This window comes from Typha latifolia, chromosome 11, assembly GCF_019914945.1.
Source record: "Typha latifolia isolate L0001 chromosome 11, TyphaL0001v2, whole genome shotgun sequence".
Taxonomy (NCBI): domain Eukaryota; kingdom Viridiplantae; phylum Streptophyta; class Magnoliopsida; order Poales; family Typhaceae; genus Typha; species Typha latifolia.
The window spans coordinates 9,100,979-9,124,765 of NC_133096.1; the positions used below are offsets into that span (position 1 = coordinate 9,100,979).

The 23,787-nt window shown below is 39.3% G+C and overlaps 5 protein-coding genes across 9 annotated transcripts; 2 read left to right on the top strand and 3 right to left on the bottom strand.

Moving 5' to 3' along the window:
- Positions 1 to 2,382: 2,382 nt before the first annotated feature.
- Positions 2,383 to 4,097, bottom strand: LOC140797418 (protein SLENDER RICE1-LIKE 1-like). Its single transcript, XM_073150830.1, has one exon. It carries the CDS (start codon positions 3,961 to 3,963, stop codon positions 2,395 to 2,397), a length of 1,569 nt encoding a protein of 522 aa, XP_073006931.1. The 5' UTR covers positions 3,964 to 4,097; the 3' UTR covers positions 2,383 to 2,394.
- A 1,395-nt stretch (positions 4,098 to 5,492) lies between these two features.
- Positions 5,493 to 6,789, bottom strand: LOC140797299 (GDP-fucose transporter 1-like). The gene has a single exon (XM_073150637.1). The coding sequence runs from the start codon at positions 6,672 to 6,674 to the stop codon at positions 5,598 to 5,600; it is 1,077 nt and encodes a 358-aa protein (XP_073006738.1). The 5' UTR covers positions 6,675 to 6,789; the 3' UTR covers positions 5,493 to 5,597.
- Positions 6,790 to 9,451: 2,662 nt separating this feature from the next.
- On the top strand, positions 9,452 to 16,767 carry LOC140798327 (protein ANTI-SILENCING 1). Of its 5 annotated transcripts, none has more exons than XR_012110817.1 (12): positions 9,452 to 9,833; positions 11,553 to 11,956; positions 12,828 to 12,996; positions 13,097 to 13,710; positions 14,209 to 14,235; positions 14,464 to 14,556; positions 14,932 to 15,010; positions 15,173 to 15,263; positions 15,449 to 15,551; positions 15,660 to 15,776; positions 15,894 to 16,002; positions 16,084 to 16,767. XR_012110817.1 is itself a non-coding variant. In XM_073152145.1 (12 exons), exons 2-11 carry the CDS (start codon positions 11,606 to 11,608, stop codon positions 15,942 to 15,944), a joined length of 1,695 nt encoding a protein of 564 aa, XP_073008246.1. In that variant the 5' UTR covers positions 9,452 to 9,833; positions 11,553 to 11,605; the 3' UTR covers positions 15,945 to 15,987; positions 16,084 to 16,767. The 5 variants fall into 5 exon arrangements, 2 of the variants coding, with proteins under 2 accessions (XP_073008246.1, XP_073008247.1); XR_012110819.1 differs by having other exon boundaries at positions 15,195 to 15,263; positions 15,894 to 15,987; XR_012110818.1 differs by having other exon boundaries at positions 15,464 to 15,551; positions 16,084 to 16,679.
- A 310-nt stretch (positions 16,768 to 17,077) lies between these two features.
- On the top strand, positions 17,078 to 20,370 carry LOC140797562 (uncharacterized). The gene is made up of 3 exons (XM_073151117.1): positions 17,078 to 17,453; positions 18,871 to 18,990; positions 19,969 to 20,370. Exons 1-3 carry the CDS (start codon positions 17,300 to 17,302, stop codon positions 20,184 to 20,186), a joined length of 492 nt encoding a protein of 163 aa, XP_073007218.1. The 5' UTR covers positions 17,078 to 17,299; the 3' UTR covers positions 20,187 to 20,370.
- A 377-nt stretch (positions 20,371 to 20,747) lies between these two features.
- Positions 20,748 to 23,637, bottom strand: LOC140797563 (uncharacterized). The gene is made up of 6 exons (XM_073151118.1): positions 23,467 to 23,637; positions 23,347 to 23,386; positions 23,188 to 23,268; positions 22,905 to 23,094; positions 21,770 to 22,037; positions 20,748 to 21,149 (listed from the first exon to the last, which is right to left on the bottom strand). The coding sequence occupies exons 1-6, from the start codon at positions 23,629 to 23,631 to the stop codon at positions 20,940 to 20,942; spliced, it is 954 nt and encodes a 317-aa protein (XP_073007219.1). The 5' UTR covers positions 23,632 to 23,637; the 3' UTR covers positions 20,748 to 20,939.
- Positions 23,638 to 23,787: the final 150 nt, after the last annotated feature.

Genomic DNA, 23,787 nt, shown 5'->3' on the forward strand with positions numbered 1-23,787 from the left:
TAAATTTATGTTTAGTTACTAATTATAAATAAATATATTAATTATACTAAATATCTTACTTAAAAATGTGCATAACCTGTCAAGAGATTTTGTGTATAACTTGGTCAAGTGACTTATTTTATATAATTTTTTAACTAAAATATGAATGAATGAGTATTTGATTGCAATATATATATATATAATTGAGTCTTAATTTATGAATAAGTAAATATCACCTAAGTTTTTAATGTACTTTGTGAGTTATTAGTGTTAGAGCAGATGTCTAGAATTCAAAATCTATTGCTTAGGCGTGTCTAACTGTTTTAGTCTAAAATTATTTTTCTTATTTTAGAAAAAATAAAGAAAGAAAATAAAATTGTATGTCATCAAAGACGCGAGAGAGATATAAAAAATTACTTATGTGAAAATGAATAATAATTGAGATTCAAGTGTAATTAACCAAATATAAGAAAAGGCAATGACTTATTCTTTGTAAAATTTGCGCACTTGGGTTACATAAAAATGCGCAATTGAACCATGAAAAGATGACATTATTAGTCACAGTCGATACTAGTTAGTCATAAGCAAAGGTTTACTGCTAAAATACGACCCTTGGGCCTTGATTAATATGTTCACCCTAAGTTTTTGCACTCTCTCTCTCTCTCTCTCTCTCTCTCTCTCTCTCTCTCTCTCTCTCTCTCTCTCTCTCTCTCTCTCTCTCTCTCTCTCTCTCTCTCTCTCTCTCTCTCTCTCTCTCTCTCTCTCTCTCTCTCTCTCTCTCTCTCTCTCTCTCTCTCTCTCTCTCTCTCTCTCTCTCTCTCTCTCTCTCTCTCTCTCTCTCTCTCTCTCTCTCTCTCTCTCTCTCTCTCTCTCTCTCTCTCTCTCTCTCTCTCTCTCTCTCTGAAATATTAAACATCGCTCCTTTTCTTCAAAGCTATAGGCCAACAAAGGCCCAATATTATGCGAGCCAATCCATGTTGATTAGTCCGGGCACATCGTTAGATGAATATGAACTAATTAACACAGGGTCGACCTGCACTGCACTGAATCTCGATCTCGGAGAAAAATAAATAACTTAACTACGTCTTACAACTTGAACACTATGCCACCAACCTAGAGTTGGTAGGTATCTTGTTTATGACTACGGTGGTCATGAATTCAACTCCAACTCCAAACAATATTATGGAGGAATTATTTGGTGGTTGGTGGTTGGTAGTGGCTTGACTCGGTAGTGCGGTTAGTTTGAAAGAACAGCTTGACAATTCAACGGCTTAGAGCAGATCTCAACGTTGTTCGGCGATGTATATGACCTTTGTCTAGGGGCCTAAAGTGCATCTGTATCTAGGGACTCTTTGTCTAGCCCATATCTAACCTTCGGGCTCATGAATAATCAAAAAAGAAAACTTGAACACTATGCCACATCTCCTTTAAACGCCCCCTTTCCCTATTAGTGTCCTAGCTTTATATATTTCAAATGAATCTATTTAATCAACGGTCATCTTTAGCTAATATAAAATAGGTCTAATTAGGTCTCACTAAGGGTGTAAACAAGTTGACTTCTGAGTCAAACCCAAGCCGTAATAAACCTATTTTCAGGCCATAAATGAGTCGAGCCTATTTACAAGTCTTAAACAAGCTGACTTCAGCTTGATCTAATAATTATATTATACATAGCATATTCATAATAGAGTCATTAATTTCGAGTCTATCAAAACGATGGCCCACCAGTGGCCCAATTAAGGAAAGGAAGCTGCGGCCTGTGGTGGGTTCGGCACCCAAAAATAAGTCTCGTACGAACTTGTAGCAAATGTTACCCTTTGCGATCAAAATATTTTTCCCATCTAAGCTAATCATAGAACCTATGGTCTCCGTCACGCTGACGTGGCGAGAAAGTGACGCGCTAACATCGCGGGACCCAGTCATGAGGTTTAACCCGCACCCGTTTGTAGACCCCGGAAGGACGTAACCGCCACGTGTCGGACGCCGCAGGCGAGATTCCCGGTCCGAGGCTCACACATGTGACTGACCACCTGTCATACGCCGAGATCGGCGAAACGTGGCACGTGAAAGCCTTGTGGGCCGAAGTCCCAGGAATAGTAGCGGAGATGTACCCATTTCTTCTGGTGGGCCGCCGCCCCTCCGAACCTCCTTATCGTACTCCCGAAGCCATCACCGCCCGCTTGGAATCGGACAGAACAAAAGCCGGGGGTCGCTGGCCACCCACGTGATCCTTTGCCCAGACTGGTGTCGGGTAAAAACACGAGCATTATCAGAGCCGTCTATTAAGCCCGGTATGGAATCACTCCTTGTGATGTACGTCACGAGCATAGGCCCGATCGTTACGAAACAAGCACAAAACTTTGCGATAGTAAAACAAAGACGGAGGGAGGGGAAGATTAAAGATTGAAAAATAATTTAACTAAAATTGTTCTCATTATTGTTGTTATTATTCGCAATGCTACTACGATCAACCAGAGTAATGTCATCAGGTGCCACGTAATCATCAGCATGATCGCCCGCTCGCCAAGCCGAGGCGGAGATGAGTGGTCGGCTGTGCCAGCCGAGCAGCAAACAGCCATCGACCTCCTCGACGCAGTATCCCTCGGCGGAGAAGAGGGTTAGTAGCATGCTCGCCTGCTTAAAGGCGTTTGAACCAAGGTGAACCGGAATTAGACCGGACTGGCCGAGCCGGGTCCGCCAATTGGCCAGCGGCTCGTGGCGCTCGACCCGGTCGGATCCCTCGCAGCACACGATGTTGCAGAGCTCGCGCTGTAGATACATCTCAGCCGTTGGCGTTTGCTGAGCCAGACCGGACTTAGCCTCGAGCGAGTCGAACACGGTCGAGTAGTAGAACAGCGCCTCCGTGAACCGGTCGAGGAAGCCCGGCTTGTTGTGGTCCGCCTCCTGCTCGACCACGGTTACTATCTTAGGCCGGAGGTCCACGACCCAATTCAGAACTGTATCTATCGCCGATTGCTTCCCCGGATCGCCGAGGAGGCGGTGGAGCTGGAGCACGGAGTTGACGGCGATTGCCTCCCCCCGCCCGACGTGGAGCATCCAGGGGCGCACGTCGTCGAGGTGGGTCGCCGCGACCCCCCGGAAGGCGAAGCGCACGTGCACGGAGCGCGCGAGCTCGGCTAGCTTGATCCCGATCTCACGGAGCTCGTCCCGGCCATTGGAAGAGGGCGGCCCGATTCCGGTGATGCGGAGGAAGGGAGGCCCACCAGGGCGGAGAGCGAGGGCTTGGATCAAGGCTGGCCACTGGAGGCCCTGCATCAGGCTGAAGTCGATGACGTGGACCCGATCGTAGCCGTCGAACGCCTCGAGGATCGCTTGGTTCGCCGTGAAGTGAGCGAACTTGAGGTAAGGGCAGGCCTCGTAGAAGTGGTGGTAGAGGATTTCGTACTCCACTAAGGAGTCAGCAGATGAGTAGGGATCCGTCGCCGAGTACAGCCTTCGGCGGAGTGCGTCGACGAAGTAGCCGGCGACCTTGCCGATGCCGAAAGAGGTGCTCATGCGCGTGAGCTCTACCTGCATCTCGTCCAGGAGGGACGCGGCCAGCCGGGAGTCGCCACGTTGGACGGCATCAGCGCAGCCCATAAGGAGATGGACGAGCCGGATGCCGGAGTCCTCCTCCTCCTTCCGCTGGCGCGCCGCGATCGCCGCCATCTGGTGATGATGCTGTTGATTGAGCTGCGGGATGATCTGGGCCATCCACGCACCGTCGCTAAGGGGGAGGGTAGGCTCGGCGGCGGCTTGGGAGGTCGACTCGGACAGCATCGAGTCGACCCACGCCGCTAGGTCCGACGGGTTGTAGTGGACGGCATCGGAGTCGCCGAACCGGTTGTCTCCGCCGACCATGGCGGAATCCAGCCGCTCGAGGCCGTGCGCCACGTGGCGGAGATCCGACGGTCGGATCCGGTAGCCAACCCTGGCTAGGAGCCCGTCGATCTCCGAGCCGGAGCTTGGAGGGTAAGGGCCCATCTCTGACGCCCTCCACCACCACGGAAGCAGAGGAGAGTAAGAGAAGAGGGAGCAACTGGAGTAGTTCCTGTTCTCTCTCTCTCTCTACTATCTCTATCTATATTTTTGAGAAGGGGAGTGACGAGTAGAGGATGGCATCAGTAGCAGTAATACCAACACGTGGCCGATTCGCCTGCTGATGTCCACCGACACGTAAGCACCACCACGGGATATCCGGCGACCTTATTTTATTATTCTATCCACAGTGGTAAATCTGATTCGCAGTAAAATTATCCAATTTACGAGGCAGAATATGATATTAACTGGAGCCTTCCCCCCACCCCCCTTATAGCAACGTGGGTACCACTGCGACTCTGCGAAGCGTTTTTCTTATTTAGGCTCGACCAACCATTCCACGAGACCCACAAAGAAGCCCAAAGGTCGTACCATCTCTCGCTGTGGGTCCCGGACATTTAAGTACGCAAGCTCGGTGGAAGTAGGCGGCAAAGAGAAAGGCTTCTTGCGAGTTAACTCTCGCTTCCAGTTTCAAGTTACACCCATCTCCTTTCCCACTCCATCCCTCTGATACACCTGTGGGACCGGAAACGTAAAAAGGCTGACACGTGGTCGTAAGCATCTGTTGTACAGAGGCTCCATCAGGGCCGTGCATTCGAGACGTTGACGACTAATCGCGTGGGGCCCATCTCAGTATGGAGCGCGGCCCAAGTGGGCCGACGTGGTATCCTGGTGATGCGGATTCGGGTGAAAAAGTTGTGGTCCGCGTTGAGACGGGTTATATACTTAGCGGTTATATATATATATTATATATTGGCAGAGGCCAAATCGAACCCGGAAGATCCCCATCAAAAGGCGAAGGGACCGGTATGGGTCGGATTCAAGACAGGATGTGATGGTCCGCACCGAGAGGATCCACCTCACGCTAAAATCTTTTAGATGCCCAATCCGGGTCTCCTCGTGGTCTCCATCGGATGTTTGAAAGGCCCGGACAACCAGGGTCGGATGCAAGTGCAGCTGTCGGGTCGATTTTGGGACCACGCACATCTCGCCTTATTCTATTCAAAGCAAAGGATATAAAATGATTAAGATTCACGTCTTGACGCTCTCTAATGTGTGAACCACGTATTAAAAAGTTAACTTTCGATTGGAAAGGATATGGTGTACTGTCATTATACAAGGATTAATTTTCTCGTTAGCTAATTTCCTAATCCTAGGAGTTGCAATTCGCATCTAGAGTTCTCGAAGAAAGAAGCTGATAACCTCATAGGCTGGGCCAGGTCGGGCCGGTAGAATGTCATTTTACCATCGTGTGGCCTGAACTCTACTCTCGTGTTAATTTTGAGAGATTTAGAAAGAACGACCATTCAAGTTGTCCACTTTAGTGGACAGCTTTGACGGAGATATTTAAAGCATTTTACTTTTACATTCCGTTCAACAATTGTTAAGTTAAATTGAGCTCCAATATTATTGAGGCAATAGGAAAAAAATGCAGGATGCTTGTAATAAATTTCTCTTCTACCGAACATAAGAACTGAAAAATATTCATCACGAATCTTATTTAGGTTCTTCTTTCCGATCACAAAAGGAAAAAAAAAGGAAAAAAAAAAAAAAAAACCTACGATCACGAATAAGTCAATTCAAACGGTGGAATTTAGACGAGATTGCTGATCACTCCCGGCTGCCTTGTCCTCCTCTTCCTCCTCTCCAACTTTATTATACCCTCCTCCTCCTCCCTTAGCCTCCGGTGCCGGTGCGTTCTCTTCCACGTTCCCTTTGCTCGGCAAAGTCACCGACTGCTGATAAAGAACTCCACCCACGAGAGTCAACAGCAAGCAAACCAACCCGGGCTGCGACGCATGCTTATCCCAAATCATCACGTTGATCGCAACCGTCAAGAACTTGTTCACGACTCCCGTCACCGTGAACGCCGTCGCCGAGATCGCCTTCCTCGCCGCGAACCCGAAGAAGCTAATGAGTAGCCCGAATACGCACGACAAGCTCACTGCCACCACTGCGTCTAATCTCATCCAACTCCCCGTGCCATACATTAAAGCATCCATCGCTTCTTCGTGCTCCCCTGTTAACACCCAAAAGATTGGCGCCATGATCAAAGACAAGAGGTTGTTGTACAAAACGAACCCCCAAGTGTTGAGCCCGAGGTGGGTCACCATGTGCTTGATGTAAACCATCTCGGTCGTGATGGTGATTAAGTAAGCAAGAGCCCACGAGTAGGCTCTGATGGAAAAGGCCTGGTCGGTCGCAACGTAGCCGATTGCACCGGCGAGGATTGTGACGAGAGATACGAACGTGAACTTGGAAGGCAGCGGTTGGTTCCGGAAGGCGGTGTCCGCGATCGCGACTAGGAGAGGCGTCGACGAGCGGAAGACGATGAAGGTGTCGACGTTGGCGTGGCGGAGGAGGTTGGTGTTAGTGAAGATGGCGAGGTAGAAGACGACGGCGGCCGGGAAGAATTTTTTGGCGGTGTCGAAGGTGAGGGGGTCGTGGTGGAGGACGCCGAGCTTGCCGAGGAGGTAGACGGAGAGCGAGGAGGTGAGGTATTGGAGGGCCGTGAGGAGGCCGGGGTAGTCGAACTCGGTGATGGCGAACTTGTTGATAATGGCGAGCAGACTGGAGCAGAGAGCGTATCCTACGACGAGGCTACTCGTCGCGTAGTATTGCGTTGGTATTGCGACTGCCACTGGAGCAGTAGACATTATTGAAGCAAATTAAGATCTCAAGAACAAAAGGTGATAGATATTGGAATCTATCATCGACTGGAATGCATTCTTCTTTGTGGATGCATTGGGGATCTGGGTTTGATCTTCTCCAACTCTGGTATATTTCTTTATATATATATATATAATATTGAATTTAATTTATTACGAATACACGCCGTTGACCAAATAAAAGTTGTCACGTTAGGTTGATTCCCGTGTGAGGAAGCGCATACCGTGGGCTTTTTATTATATATATTTTTAGGACATTTATAAAATATACCCAATGTTTTCTATTTATTATTATTTACATCTCATTAAGTGGTTATTTACCATTTTCGACCCCAATATTTTACTTTTATTTTTTTGTCTGAAAAAAAAAAAACCTAATGTTAATCTACTTAATCGATGAATACTATATAGGTGAATTAAATTGAACAATACATGAATAATAACTATAACTAATTGACACGAGTCAATCTGCTATACTCACCTTTTGCATGATATTGCTGTCCGCAAGATATTTCTAAGACATTTTTGGTAAGGTGTTAATAAAAATAAAGACAAAGAATAACTTGTTTTTAATAAATTTTCCTTTTTTTAAAGCAATTTTTAAAATAAAATTAAATGGTTCCAAATTTCCAATGCATGGCTTGCAGCTCACATAAAGAAAGCTACTCATAATATTCTTTTCATGAAGCCAGCTTTGGTAGTTGACTTTGGAAAGATTCATATGGTAATCAATTACACAGTGTTATAAGATTGTTAAATAGGGCTTCTCATTAATAAGTATTAGTTTCCTTGGGTATTCCCATAATCGTATTGATGCATTATTGGGAGTAGAGTAGGCATTGGATCTATCAAAACCGTATCGTGTAAATCCTAGTTTTTAGTCAGCATTTGACCTCGTAAAAGAAACGTAAACTTCAATTTGATCTTGATTTATATGCCTAGCTAATTCTAATTTATGGAGTAAACAGGTAAGAAAATTCCACGTGTGAAAATATATAATAACTTTTTTTCGTATCTTTTAGTGCATCACCAATTCACCATGTATGTATGTCTTTTAAAATTCTTACCATTTTTTTTAACGTTAATTATATTTATATTTGTATATTGATATCGATAGATCTGAAATCTGTTATTGAATCGCTCAATATTATGCCTCGAAACTTTTAATTAATTGTATTATATGAATATGATACCTATTTAGATATATAGAATATATGGAAACTCAAGAAACTCCAATCAATTAGTACATCCTTCTCATTGTAATACTTGTAAACAAGTGGCTTTAAATAAGTATATATATAACGTATGAGTATACAATTAACTGTAGGATGAGAGTGATATACGACTATCTAATATACCTTATATCATAAACTTTTTGTCCCATTTCGTAGATATTTTTTATTTATTTTTCGTGATATTTTAATCCATATTATTAATAAAAAATAGTAAATAACCGTCTTACCTTTAATATTTATATTTTTATTTATTTAAAATAAATGTAAAACGGTTTCTAAGTTATCTAAGATTGATTATGTAATAATTTTTAATAAATAACTAATGAAAGAGGCATGAGATATGTTTTACTTGATTGAGGGTAAATATATCATGATAAGAAAAGAAGATCCGCATAAAAATGGGCAGGCGTTTAGAATGTGTCGCATTTGATGGATCGACTCTGAGAGGAGTTTGCAATATGTTGTGCTTGGGCAACCACTTCCACGCGTCTGCGATGTTAGATTTTTGACTCGAGTGTGATCTAAGTGCACGTTCACCATTCACCAAAGACCAACATGGGTCGACTTGTCTTGAATACGTGAAGAGGTGCACATAGATTGGGTCGGGCTTAGCTCAAATAAGAAAAATTTTGCTCAGGCTTGGATAAGTCATTGCCCAGTCCAAGTCTCAAATTAATTTGAGGTCAGATTCGAGCTTGGATCGGGTCCAAGTTTTTTGACCCAATATAGCCCATATTTATGTTATTGGGTGCGCCAATTGCAGGTGGATAGTTAAGCCCAACTAGACCTCAATTAATTTAAGATATTATTATAAAAATTTAGGAATCCATCAACTATCTAATATCTCTCATCACATAACAGTATTAATGAAAACTATTAAATAACCATCTTACCTTTAATATTTCTATTTTTTTGTACTAAAAAATAAATAAAATAATTCCTAAATTATCTAAGATTGATTATGTAATCATTTTTAATAAATAACTAATAAAAATAAGACGTGTCTTGGTTAAGAAAAAATCATGCTCGACGGGTCCAAGTCTCAAATTAATTTGAGTTCCGGTTCGAGCTTCGATCGAGTTCAAATTTTTTTGACCTAATATAATCTATATCCATGTTGTTAGGTGCGCCAATTGCGGGTGGATAGTCAAGCCCAAGTAGAGCTCAATTAATTTAAGATATTATTAGAATTTTTTATAAAAAATAGGAATCCAAATTACATAATTGGACACTCATATAATTATTTTTTAGAAAAAAAATTAAATGGGTCACTTTCCTAATCCTACCTACTAACCCTTAAATCAAAAATTCCATATCTGCACTCAATCATCACCTTACATTTTTTTTAATTTTTTTTTGAGATTCAAAGTAATTATATGAATAATCATGTTAAGCAATATAGCCTGGGTTGCACGGTCATTTGTTAAGTGGGCTGGAATTGGATTTGGACTTGGATCAATCCCAGTTCAAGGCCCAATTCTTCGACCTAACCCGGTTTAATTCGTGGGTTCGCCTCGAACCCAAGAAAACGTTCGCGTTCGTATCCACTTCAAAATCTGGACTCGTTTGCTCAATTTTGCTCTCGCATACTTCCCCCCAACCTTTCTCCGTCCTAATCGCCGCTTCGTCTCTGCTGCTTGAGACGGACGGAGTTCGCAACACTGGAAGCCTCATCGGGTTTCGTCACTGTTTCCGTTTTCCCTCTCTTCTCTCTTCTCCTCCTCCTCCTCCTCCTCCTCGTTGATATCCGTAGTAGGAGCGGCCTCCAAGAAAGAAGGAAGACAATTCTGGGCCCCTTCCAGTGTAGGGGGAGGTTTACCCTCCACCTGCATGTTCTCATTTGTCGGGTTCCTGGGTTTCTTGCGTTCTAGGGTTTACCCTGCGAAGATGGGTTCGTCTATTTTGGGCAAAGGTACTCTTTTGTCCTCTCACAGCGGTTCTTCTTGATTTTTGTTATCCTTGAAATTGTTGTGTTCGTAGTTATCTAATGCAGAGAGGTAGTTGTACATGTTTCAGCACATCGTGATTGATTTTGTACAGCGTTTTCCTTCGTATTTCGTCTGTTTAAAAAGAAAAGTTCTTGATGCTGGTTTAGGGTTTGATTATTGATACCGTGAGTGCCTGTTAGGTTGGCAGCATAGCGTCTTGTATTTAAGATTCGCTTACAATAATATCATCTTAATGCTCTCTCTCTCTCTCTTGTTACAAAGATCTTGTATGTTCGTTTTCTCCACATCAGATTCACGAATTGAGTTACTTTTGTGTAGTTTCTGGTCACATTTGTCATATATGTTGGCTACTTAAATCATTATGATATTGTCCAATTGTTACTGGTGAATGCTTGTTAATGGTGAATGCCGTAAGAATCAATTGGTGCCATTGCCATTGTCTTTTTCCTACGCATGTGAAAACTAGTTGGGTTGTTCTATGGCTGTTCTTTTTTAATGGTTCTAGTTTGACTGGTAGGGCATAACCTCAAACATTCTTCCAATGTCATAGCTTGGAGCAATCCAATTTTAATTTTCAATGTGACGTACTTTGAGGTCGTCCCCTTTTTAAGCCTTAATAGTGAAATTTTAGGAGGTCAGCATTTTATGTTACACATAGATTATGGCCAACAAGAGTAATATCCTTCTTGGTACATGGAGTGCCCTTTTGAGATACTTATTTGGTTTCATGGGGTCATCTTTTGTGCCATTTGATTTGAGACATTCTATTCAATGGCTGGGTTTTTTTTTTTTTTTTTTTTTTTTTTTTTTTTTTTTTTTTTGGGCGAGTGGGGGAGAGTAAGAAGTTACTGTTTTGCGAGAATTTAGGTTATTTGGACAAGGATTTTGGTTGTTTAGCACTTTAGCTTGCATAAGGTTTTACATGTTATCCAAATATCCACTTCAACTTGAAGGCATTTTGATATTTTTAATTACAATTTGACCTTGTATGTTATATGAATCTAGGGAGAGCATTTATTTTGCTGAGTTGATGTACTTCGTATAGTATCTGCGACATTTATGTAATATTTCCAAGAGGTTAGGCTATTTCAAGCCATGGAACCAGAGAGCCAGCTATGTGGTGGCAAAACTGAAGACTTGAGTGATGGTTTTTCCTTTTTCCCATCATTTGAGTTGTTATTCGTTTCAAATTTTCATCCATTCAATCAGAATGGAATTTCCTAAAATCAAGTCTTATGTGATGACTTTCTTATACTTGAAAGTATGAAATTCTCTTAATCGTGGGGTGCACTTTTGGAAACAACTAGATTACTTGTTTTAGCATTAGTTTTAGACTACTATCTGCATAAATAGATTTGTTTCGACCCAAGCTTTCCTTTTCCAAGAAAACCAAAACTGATGGAAACCAAAAAAGTGAAACTTCAAACCATGATATTAACACACAGATTTATCTATACTTTTAATATCAGCCTAGATATGGTTGAAATCTTCTTCACTTTCTTTTGGAAAAAGATAGGCCTTCTGCTTACTTTGATGCATAAATGGCTTGATCTTCATTATCTTTGTTATCTCAAATTACTCTATTTTTTAAAATTTATCTCTTGGGACAACAACAATTCAGTATATTGCTTTATACTCTCTAATTCTGATTTTATTGACATATCCTTTTGTTATCATTGTAGGACCTGCATAACATCCATTTTGAGGCCATTATTTGAATTTGAATTTTCAAGCAATGGCTAATTCACAGGACCAAACTAGTAATAATCTTCAATTTTGTTGGGGTAAAAGGAGAGGAGTTGGTGGTGCAAAGAGGGACATTCAATTTTACGAGTCTTTCACATTTGATAATGTGAAGTACTCATTATATGACTGTGTTTATCTTTTTAAACATGGTGATCCTGAGCCTTATATTGGGAAGATAGTGAAGATATGGGAGCAACCGGATCATAAGAAGAAAATTAAGATTCTATGGTTTTTCCAAGCAAATGAGATCCAAAATCATTTGGGAGATCACGTACCATTGGATAAGGAAATCTTTTTGGCTTCTGGGGAAGGTGCCGGTCTTGCAGATATCAATCCACTGGTAAATTCTGTACAAGTCTCTTTATTAGTGCACTTTAGTTAACGTCTATTATTTACTTGTTACCGATCTTTGGAACATGAATATATATGATTGGGTTAATAGATCAAAAACAACTTATGATTGATATTTTATGTATTATCCAATGGCTTGACCTTGATTTAGATTAATTAATTTATTCCTTGATATCTTTTGTTTATATGTGCTCAGTGCATATCTTAGACAGTTAGGTTCTTCCAAGTAGAACGAGGTGCCCCAGTCTTGAACCTCTTATGGTTCTCTCTTCCAAAAAGGAGGATCTTTTCCTTCTGTTACAATGCTGGTGGATGGTCGCAGGCCTTAGGAAGCTGCTAGTGGATTTTTAGGCCTAGATGCCTAACCTACGGTCTCACAAATTAACAACAACTACTACAGCAACAAAGCCTTTAGTCCCAACTATTTGAGGTTGCCTATATGGATCCTTCTCCATTCGTAATGTCAATCCTCTTAAGGTCCATTTCCACAGTTTTCTTGACAAAAGTTCTACATTGGCTGTCAAGCTACATACCACACTTTCCTTTATCCATGCTAGGGACCGGCTGTTCTATTCAAGTATTAATCTCACCTATCTGGCTATTCTATGTATAGATTGAATCTTTTTATCTACTCGAGAGAACAATCAGATCTGAAATTTGCTGCAGAATTATGTAGGATCCCAAGATTGTAATATGGAGATTAAAAATTTAATTCCCTTATAACAAAATTTATTTGTTCAGAACTTATAATTGTTCTAAAACCATGTATGTTTTTCTTCTATTGATTTATTGGACCTTATTCTTCAGGATGCTAACTTCTTTACTAGATTCCTTAATGATGCTTCCTTTTTAAACTTTAGGAGGCACTAGCTGGCAAATGCTGTGTAATTTGCACGTCAAAGGATGAGAGGAATCCACAACCTTCGGATGAAGAAGTGGCAATGGCTGACTACATATTCTATCGTGTATTTGATGTTGGAAACTACAAGATATCTGAAAAATTACCCGACAGAGTTGCTGGCGTTGAAGGCATGCATTAATAAATTCTTAGGATTTCTGTTTGTCATTATGATGTAGGATGTAATATTGTGAATTTATTCTTATCTTATATCTTTTCGATGCAATTCAGTCAAGTTTATTTTAAGTCGGGAAGTTCTGAAGTTTGAAGAAAATGCAATTGATGGAAATGTGAAGGTGGGTTCAAGTGCTCCAACTTTGAGTACCCTATCAAAGTCAGAATCTTTAGTTGGTGAAAAGCTTGGTCACATGCTTAATTCAGTAACAAGGATTAATAATACAAAAGGCAAGTATCCGAGGGAGGGTGAATGCCGTCGAGATGAGAAGACTTCCCTGAAATCAAGAATTGGCTCTGTTGAAGAAGAGGGTAGTTTAAGTAAAGTTGTTACTAATAGTGTTGGGGAGAATGTCAAATCTTTTGAAAGTGAATCTCCTTTAAATCTATCCTCTGAGAAACCTTCAAAGAAGATGAGATTGCATCGCGACTCAATGACTTTCTATGATGATATGCATAATAAAACTGGTGTGACGAGTTCAGCTTTTGGATTTGATAATGATGCATCTGGTCGAGATTCTCCACGATTACAAAGAGTATCATCGGCGAAGATGAAGCTTGCTGAGAATAAATGTCCGGATGAATTTGTGAAGTCTGCTCCTGCTAATTCTGTGGAAAAAGAAAAGAAGACTTATCATAAAGCTGTGGAAGTGACCAGAAGACCAGATGCGGTATGCTTTGCTAAATGCATTAATATATACATGTCTTTTATTTGTTAACAGAAATATATATATGAAAGTGTAGATGCTGACACTCTCTTCTTGATTAATTTGTTTATCTGTGTCTATGTTTTATTCTCGTGTCATATAAATGAATTTCTTGGTATGACTTGATGGTTTTGCTGTCTAATTTTATGGTAAAACCTGTACTGCCTATATTTTCATGTAGATTGTAGACATAGCCTCTGTGCTTCTGGCTTATCACTTGTAAGTTTCTTGTGCTGGAAGGTGCATTAGATGTTTAGTATATTGTGCATTAAAATGTGAATTGCATTTGAGAAATTCTTTCTTCACTTACTGTAAGCATTTGAGCTGAGCTCTTGTCTATGTATCTTGGAATATTTTATTGTTGCTTTCCTTTTCTTTTTAAATTTGTGTTACAGCCACTTTTCACCAACAGGTGCTCAACTTTGTCCGCTGACAATTTTCTTTTCTTCATTGTTTTGACAGGATAGAAGCAAATGGTTCAAGGGACTTGTGAGTGACCCCCTAGCTTACCTATATTCAAATGATGTGTTCATAGTTGGAAAATGCATCAAGTTATTAGGCACTTAAGTTTGTGTCTAGTGATAGTTTGTTGCTTTTCCAAATATTAATGCAAGGCTCAAAATAAATGTGCCACCGTATGGTTTTATCTGAAAAATCATTTAATTTTGTATTGAGGTAAATCGTTGATTTGTGTATTTGCCTTTCATAAATTTTCAGCCTTGGGAGGAAAGACTGCAGAAAGCTGATGATCAAGGGACACTTGTCTTTATTCAGAATTTGGATCCATCCTATACATCATCCGACATGGAGGTAAGATTTTTTACTTTGTCTGTTCTGAGAGTCAGCTTGTGTCATGTTCCTTTTTATCGTTAGGCAGACACTGGCTGCCTTTCATGTAGCACGGAAGGTCTTTTCTGTTTCAAATGATTTTCCTCGTTGTTTATCAATGCTAATATCAATTGGATTTTTGCAATTTAGCTGGTGCTCTATTAGCTGATCATCTTTTAATTTCATCAAGTTTTAGATTCCTGACACTTACCTGTGCCATTTTATGCTTGACTTTCTCTTGATAGAAATGTTTTCCTTGTTGCTTTCAGTCATCTTTATGTGGATTTTCACTAAACTGAAAGAGGACTTTCTCTCCATATTAGGTCGTAATGAAAATTTTCTTGCTGATGTTACTAGGATATCATCTATCACGCTCTTAAGCTAACTTGCACTGCAAAGGTTGTAAACCACCCTACATTTGGGGATCCTAATTATGGTATGCCTTTCCCTTGATTCAATTAAACAGTTGTTATGTCTATTCATCTTTGAAGAGATAATTGGGTTTTCTATTCTGCTTTTCTAAATGCTTGGTGTAGTAGTTACTTCAGCTTTCAGAAATTCTAGTTGCTTAGTCATGATATTTTTTCTTGAATCTTAGGACAAGCGTATGCTATTTTCAGAACAAGAGAAGCAGCTGATCAGGCAGTATCAACAATTAATTCGGGATGTTTAGTGCTTCCAGATGGAAGGTATCTTTGAGGGCTATTCTATGTTGATTTAATATTTTCGTGCATTTCAAGACTTCATGTCTGTGTTTGCAGTATCTTACATTTCCTATACACGTATGATTGTCTCCTACGAAAGGGAGAAAACGAATAGTTTTTCTTCTCAGTACGATCTGGTAATTGTTGACACGGTATATTGTTAACTACAGGCCCCTTTTCTGCAGTAAAGGTTTGCTTAAGGTACCAAAACCATTGCCTAGTCTTACTGGTCATTTGTCAATTGATAAATTGAAGCTTCAAATGCAACGTGAGGTATGGTGATTATGAAATCTTATCTTTTGTAGTGGTGATTATGATGCTTTTCCAGAATATTATTTGATATTTTCTCTTTATTTTTTTTGTTTACACTTATCTTTTCAGAAAAAAGCCGTGTCAACCTCACACTGTTCTCAACCTAACACAATCGAGTATGATATGGCCGTCGAGTGGATTCTTGCACAACAGAAATCTGCCAGATGGCTTACTAAATTGCATAAGGTGTGACTGATTTTATTATTATTTTGATAGTATAAGTGATCCTCAATGGCATTACTTGTATTGTACTCCAATAATTTCAGCTTCCTTTTGTTTACATGAGTTTGTTATTATTTACAGCGGCATTACGATGAATGGAAGCAAGTAAAGAAGACCCTTAATATGAAGTAAGCAGTGTTATGGGTGCTGATTGTTCTAAATTAGCCTCGCTGAGGTACCTTTTCGGAAGGTTTGACAGCATTCTTTATCCATTTCTTTTGTATTCAGATAATATGCAATCTTTTCTAGACTTGACTTTTAAATGTTCCAGGGTGTCGATGATTTAGTAAACGAGTTGGAAAGCTGCAACTTTTGGCTTTGAAAAATAGGCGAAAAGCAGTTTTCGAATGAAAGGCAGGAGTCTTCTAGAAACACCAGCATCTCATGTCATTTTGTGGTTCCAACTGTATGATTTTTGCTCCAAGAAGAGACATGGGAGATTTCGAATGCATCCTGTGATTTCAGAGTTGTCCTCGCAACAGCTCCTTACTGCAAGCATTCTGCAAGACACAGCATGTAGCCCTTTAGGCTTCAGGTGTATGTCAGTCGAATTAACGCTGGTGCACCATTTTGCTCAATGTTGGCCATGATGAATTTGCATATTCCGTAGTTCATATTCTAGGATCATATTTCTGTCTTTTTTAGATATTGCCTTGAGCTAGGGAACCTCTCAGGTTACTAGTTCACTGTAAAATTAGCATCAGCATGCTGCTCGTGTGGCTAAAAGAGCAAGATTGACTAATTGAGCGATATAGCCCCTTGCGAATATATGTTAGATTTCTAGCTATTATATGGTGTATATACAGTGTATTTACTAACTTTGCAAGTGATGCATGCCAATCAGTGAAGTGGACAGAAGTATGCAAATTCTGGTCCTAATCAAATGAGATATGACAGGAATGATTTTTTTTTTCTTTTTTTGGAGAAATATAATGAGAGGAATGATTCACTTTCTTTCATTTTGTAAGTAGCGAAGTCTAATGTCAGACTTGTATTCGTTTTGCTTAGACGACTAAGTTGTATTAAAGCAAAGTGGTTACTTATTATATTTTGGTTATGTTAATTTTGTTTGTTAGTGCATCATAATAGCAAACCCTTGGCTCCAATTATTTACATTCAACTCTTATCTTTGTCATCCAAGCCCTTTTTTTATTATTTATTATTCTCTTTCAGTTGAATATGAAGTCTTTCTTATCTTTTGTAGTGGTGCATTATGTTTTATTTATTGGATATGTTTAACGTATCCAAAGACCAAAATATTCTCCACACAAACTATGCAATAAGTTGCTAAATGATTACTAAAAATTCTTTAGTATACTGTTGCAAAGACCGGAGAAGATAATAAAAAGAATTATAAGTACATACTTTGATGAGGCTTATTAAAAGGGAGGAAATATTAATAAGAAGCAGAGAAATGGTATTATTTATTTCTTCTTATAATAGGGTGGAGAAGGGTTTTAGTTGAGTGTGGAGGAGGAGAAAGGGAGATGGGGGCGGGGCGAAAGATGGCGATATCGCTCGACGGCGTCCGAGACAAGAACGTGATGCAGCTGAAGAAGCTAAACACCGCGCTCTTCCCCGTTCGCTACAACGACAAGTACTACGCTGATGCCCTCGCCTCCGGCGAATTCACCAAGCTCGGTCCGTCCTTTGATCTCCCCTTTCCCTCTCTCTTCTCCGTCTTTTGATCCTTCTTGAAACCCCTACTCGGTCGATGTGGATCGCACGCGATTAGATGCAATGACGCTCCATGGTGTTGATTCGGATTTGTGAGTCATTTCTGGTTGATTTTTGGATTGTTTTCACCAGATGCCTGTGCTTTTTAGACGTAGAGGATGCGATTTTTATTTGTTTAGTGCCAGGGATAGATACCTTTCTCGCTTCTCTTGGTTTTGGTATCTCCTTTTGTGGCTAATAATTGACGAGCGTAAATCGCAAAAGGAAGGTAGATTACTCGATTGAGATAGATAGTTTTCTTAACTTCTCTTGATTTTCTTTTCTTTTTGTTTTTTTTTTTCAAATTCCTAAGTTATGATATTGTTGTTGTCCCCATCAGTGATCTTTTCCGATTCCATGATTTGGATTTTGAAGAATCTGATTACTTCATATGTAGTTGTACATTCAAAAGCTTATGTCGATAATTTTCTATTCTTTCCCGCATTTCTTGTATATGTCATATGATGCTAGATTTTCTGATTAGTTTGCACTGGAATATGGGTTGCTAGCTAGCAACGTGGCCCTCTGTCGAACCGTTTGTTTTTAATAAAGGACCACACCTCCAAATGGTGCGGTTACTGTTCTATATATACTTTAATATTAATAGTATTTGACTTAAACTTGAAAGATTTGGAGATTTTTTAACCTGAAAAAATGATACATTTGTTGATACTAGGGAGAAATCAGCCTTACGAGAGTCCATACGGAGCCCTAACATTATAAAATGTTTAGGGAATTCTTGTCTCGTTCTTTGTCATCCTTTTTATTTGACTTCTCCTTTTATTTTCTAGCTTTCTCTCCTTTGTTCCTCTGCTACTTGCTATTTCTGTTTCTGAAGAACCAGAGGGAAAGCTGAGGTATTGTAATGAACTGCAGTGTTGCTTGCAATCTTAAGGTAATTACTGAAGACAGGATAAATGCATATTTTGTGAAACCGATGAATTGTAACTTGTTCTATTACACTCTGTGATCATTTAAACACCAACATAAAAGATGCGAAAAAAAGTTTTAGGTACTTGATGAGTCAAAATGATCATACCAACAATGCCACCTCAAAGAGTACCACTGAAGCAGCATCAACATTTTTCAATTTTGGCACCTTGGTTATTAACTGGTCGATAAAATTGCTGCATGATCCTTAATTTTTCAATCAAGCTTGAACATCAAAACCTTGGTCCTTACCTTCAACTGGACTCCAAACTCAAAAGTTAAAATTATTTGAAGGTGCTCCTAGATTCGGGAAATTACTGATCATAGTGCTGAAAGATTGAAATTGCAAGGAGGTAAAATTCCATATACAAAGGTTGCTGATGCTTTCTGGTATTGTTCTACCCTTTTGTAGCTTATTTCAGTGACATTTGTGTCGGATCAATTGCATGCCGTCTTGAGAAAAAAGAAGGAGCTGTTCGTGTTTACATTATGACTTTGGGAGTTTTGGCCCCATATCGTGGGCTTGGAGTTGGTATGTTTTTTTTTCCTTCTGTTTCTTATATTGTCTAATTTCTTGTATAATTCCCTGATGTTCTTCTTTCCCTTTTCCAACTTTCTATTGACTGTTTCTATAAATTTCTTTTTAAAATGTTTTTCTTGTTATCTTTGTTATCTTGTGTAAGATAAGAGTTCAGATGTATATAAGATAGTTTTAAGTATGTCTGATTGCCTAACGCATATCTACAAACACTACTTTGTCTTTGTGACTTACCAAAATGGATATAAGCTTCAGATGACGCATTTGGTTTAGCCACATCAAAATAAAACAGAATTATATCTCCCATTTACAATTGGTAATCTTACTTTGATGGATATGTGGAACACAATTAATATATCACCTCAATCGTCCTGGTTCTCATCTCTATTGCACTATATCTAAAGATATGCAAATATAACAAGTTGCTCATCATGTATAGCTTGTTACTGAAAACCATATAGAGGCTCTTGTATTGCAAGTAAATACATTTGTTGCTCTAATTGCAATTGCAAGTATGCTAAAGTCCATTGACTTATATAGAAAGAAATCTTTCACCCATTTAACATGAAATGAATTTTTCTACTTATGACTTGCAACTGTTGGATCTTTTCTTATACTAGTTTGACTTAGGAATTATAAATTACATAAACAACTGTCAAATGCGTAGCGTACTATATCAAATATTTATTTACATTGTTGTGTTGCTCTTAGATTGTTATATTATTTTGAGAGCTTGTAGCTGACAGGCCATAGAATCACTTTTTTATTCGTAATGTTATAATCCAAGAGCCTTTCCTCTTTATACAATAAGATAGAGCTTGTCTTTTAATTATCAAGTATATTGGGACCTTATTCGGAAGCTTCTGCAAGCTTTTGCATTTAACATTGATTTTTTTTTATCTGGCTATTGTCTTAATGATGAGGTAAATACCTTTTGCAATCTGAAAAAAGAAATGATTTGGTTTTTTACAGGCACAAAATTGCTGACTCATGTTTTGGATCTATCCTCGAAGCAAAACATCTCAGAGATCTACTTGCATGTGCAGACAAACAATGATGATGCCATTGCCTTTTATAAGAAGTTTGGATTTGAAATCACAGAGACAATTCAAAACTATTATACAAACATCACGCCACCTGATTGTTATGTCCTCAGCAAGGTTTTTTCCCACGTTAGTCCAAAGAAATGAATTCCAATTATTTTCCTTCAGACAAGACCTGGATCTCTGGGAAGTTGAGATTTGTCGTTGATGTTAAGCTGTCGGAATGATATGAAAATTCACCTTTTGCTGGTAATCACTCAGTTTTTTTTTTGTTGTTGTTGTAATTTTTGGTACTGAGACGTTATTGGCATTCACAGCTATTATTTCGCAATCGTCTCTTGCTGTTTGACACAGCTTCTTTTTTATGTTTTAGCATTGATATGAGATTTCAGTTGTTTCCCTACAACATATTACAGAGCTACGTCGTTGTTTGTTGTAGAGTTTTGGATTAGTTATTTTTTTGAGAGAATTATATATATTTTGAGAGAGAAGTTTGGATTAAAATTGCACTGAAATTTTTGCCCCTTGGAGACATGAACTCAAAAATCAATTCTAGCCATACAGGGAGAGAAATTCGTTTTCTGTTCTTTCGTTTGTATTTATCAGTTGTTGGACGGGGCATACAGTCCTACGCGTCACCATCGTCCAGTTGTTTCACAAGAAACAATTTTCAAGGCTGGCAGTACAGAAGAAACAAACCATCAATACTAGGAGACCAAAAATTATCAAATCCATAGATCAATGAGAGCCCATAGTTACAACTTATAAGAATGACTGCTGTTAAGTACATGAATGGAACGAAGAAAAGAAAAGAAAAGAAGTGAAAAATCAAAATAAGTCATGACGTTGTTACGAGTCTTTAAACAAAAGCAGGGCAGATCTCGTGATCTCATCTTACCCTCAACCTACAGTTATGGTGAAAAAGTAGAGCTTCAAAATCATAGCAAGAGCCAATTGCAGCAAAAATATCCCAGCCACAATTAGAAACCATCTCTCTCCAGCGGATACAATATGGGAACGAAGATTGACGGCAAGAAAAGTTGCTGACATAAACCCAGCAACACCAGCAATCAGCCATCTGAATATCTCCACTGGCACAATTGAGAGGCACTGTTGCAACGCAAAAACAATGGCTTAGCTGAAAAGAATATGAGCAAGTTACAGACTTACAGGAGAGGCTAGGTAGAGGGCCAAGAGAGTATATAAGTTAATAACATATAGTGAAAAGACAAAAGAAACTCTATGCTTGGGTTTCCACGAGGAATATGATGAACAAAGAAAACCAATTTTGGAAAAAAAAAAAATGAAACACTTGCGCCAAAAACCATTGAGTTTGGCCTTCAACAATAACTTCCAGCCTTCATTTTTAAAAATCAGCCAGGATTATTCCCTCTCTATCAGAACTTCAAACCATTTTCTGTGTAATAAAAAGTTCTTTATTAAAACTTAAGTGATTAAGCCTGACAAAAAGGTCGCATCGAGATGCATCAACATTGCTTGAAAGCATAATTTGACTAATGTTTTTTCTTTGTTTGGTCCCATACTCATCATGAAAACTGAAACAAATGTATTCAGTAAGAATTTCTAAAACAAATCAGGCAAACCATATAAAAGGTACAAGCTTGCAATGTGTTATTGTGTACATACCAAAAAGAACAAAAAATTTCCCTGGAAGAACAATGCACAAAATATACAAAATAAATCTATTTAGCTGCAGTTCAGTAGCTTACCGAGGCTGGGATGAATATGAATAGAGAGTACCCATATAGGCACCAAAGTTGCACGAGTCCAGATGGTGCCGATAAGTATTTGAGAATAATATATAAACCAAGAGGAACAAGTGTTACATAGCCATAGAATAAGCCAGCAGACCATGTGACCAGGTTAATGTCATAGTTCCAATCTTTCTTCTGCAACTTATGTGCTACATAGGTAACAAATGTGCCAATAGCAGCAGCCACAAATATCAAGGTAGTGCATATCCAAAATGGTCCATATCTGTTCTAAAGAAAATAAAATCGTAAGTGGACAAATACAAATATTTCGAATTGCTAAAATATCTGACATGAAAATTAGAGTAAAAAATCTAAATTATTGAGAATGAGTAAAATTAGAAGTGTAAGTGTATTCCAAAGTAAAACATTTAATTGTCTGAAATAAGTAATAAGTACAAGTTAAAGCAATCCTGTGCAAAGTAATGGCCAACATGCAACCTGAATAAGTACTTCATAGACTCAAAACTTTCAAGGTTTATGACCCTACCATTCCCACCTTTAATTCCATCATTTCTAGCCTAAGCTATAATGTAGCATCGTCTATCTTCCTCACAATGCATTTACATATACCTAAGGTTTTATTTGTTTCCCTATTCTCTTTTCTTGTTCTTGAGAAGACTGGCAAGAATGTCTTAACCTATAAACTCATTTGAAGCTTTACTCGAGAAGTTGTTCACTTTACAGTACATATTCACTATATCAACCAAATATCAATAATGAAAATGTATCAATTTCTCCAAAAGCCCTCTCAGATTTGGGTAAAATTACACTGCAGAATACAGTCTCGCCAATCCCTTCTTGACAGAATGACAGGTAAAGGCCCGAAAGATAATGATGACAATCTTCAAGGATTTCATTACCCCAAGACATTGCAGGAAAGTTCAATGCGCAAGACATAAGAATCCTAAACTCCTAGTGCTCTCTATAGTTAAAAAAGAATGTTGCTAAATAAAGGGAACTAATAGAGATACCATCCTGAAATGGTCTACTTAAAAGGATCCAAATGGAAACAAAAAAATAAAACATTAATCAAAATGCAAGAAACGAGCAAATGATTCAATAAAACATCCAGTTAAATAGGAAAACATACAAATCTGGCTTGTCCGAGGTCTTATCATTAAAGCTCCCTCTAAATGGGAATAGCGAGTCTTTGATCCTTTCCAAGACATCGGATGTATCCACATCAAAGTAGGGTTTGTAAGCTGAGACGCTGAACATCTGGAACCATCCGCCCGGCTGCGACTCCTCGGAGCTCCCTCCTGCCAATTTCGAGAACGTATCTACCCAAGCCGATCCAAAAACCTAGATCAGATCTCGATCCAATATACTAGTAAGAAACGAAATAGAAGGATGAAGATATCCAGATCTAGTACCGTCGGCATCTTGCGGAGGCCGGAAGACGCCGGAGATCTTGCCCTGCGCATCGGATGGAGGGAAAGTCTGGAGATTGGACTCTGCAGGAAACCAAATCAATTAAATCGAGACATGGAATGAAATTGCGATACTCGTGGAAACCTAATCCTATAACTCACCTGTGAATTTGACGGTGACGTGATCAGGACCAGAGGCGGCCTGCAATGGAGCAGAGAGAAGTGAGGAAGAGATCTAAGAAAAGAGGAATTGGAAGGAGGGAGAGAGGGAGGCATAAATACCGGGACGGATCCGGAGACCTTCTGGTTGTCGATGGTGGTGTAGCTACCACCGGACATCATCTTGGATATGGTTCCTTCACCGCCGGTGATGTTTGGGGGGAAAGAGAGACGTTTCCTTTCTCTCTCCTCTCTTCGTGTCTCTTCTTTTATCAGAGAATTTTTCATTTCAACGCCCCCGCATAATGTTTTCATTTCACACCCTATATTATCATGTTTCCATTTTACACCCTACATTATGTATTTATTTCACTTCACCCCCAACCTTTTCACTATTCTTAATTCAACCCCTTATTTTTATGAAATTATAAAGAAACCCTATTT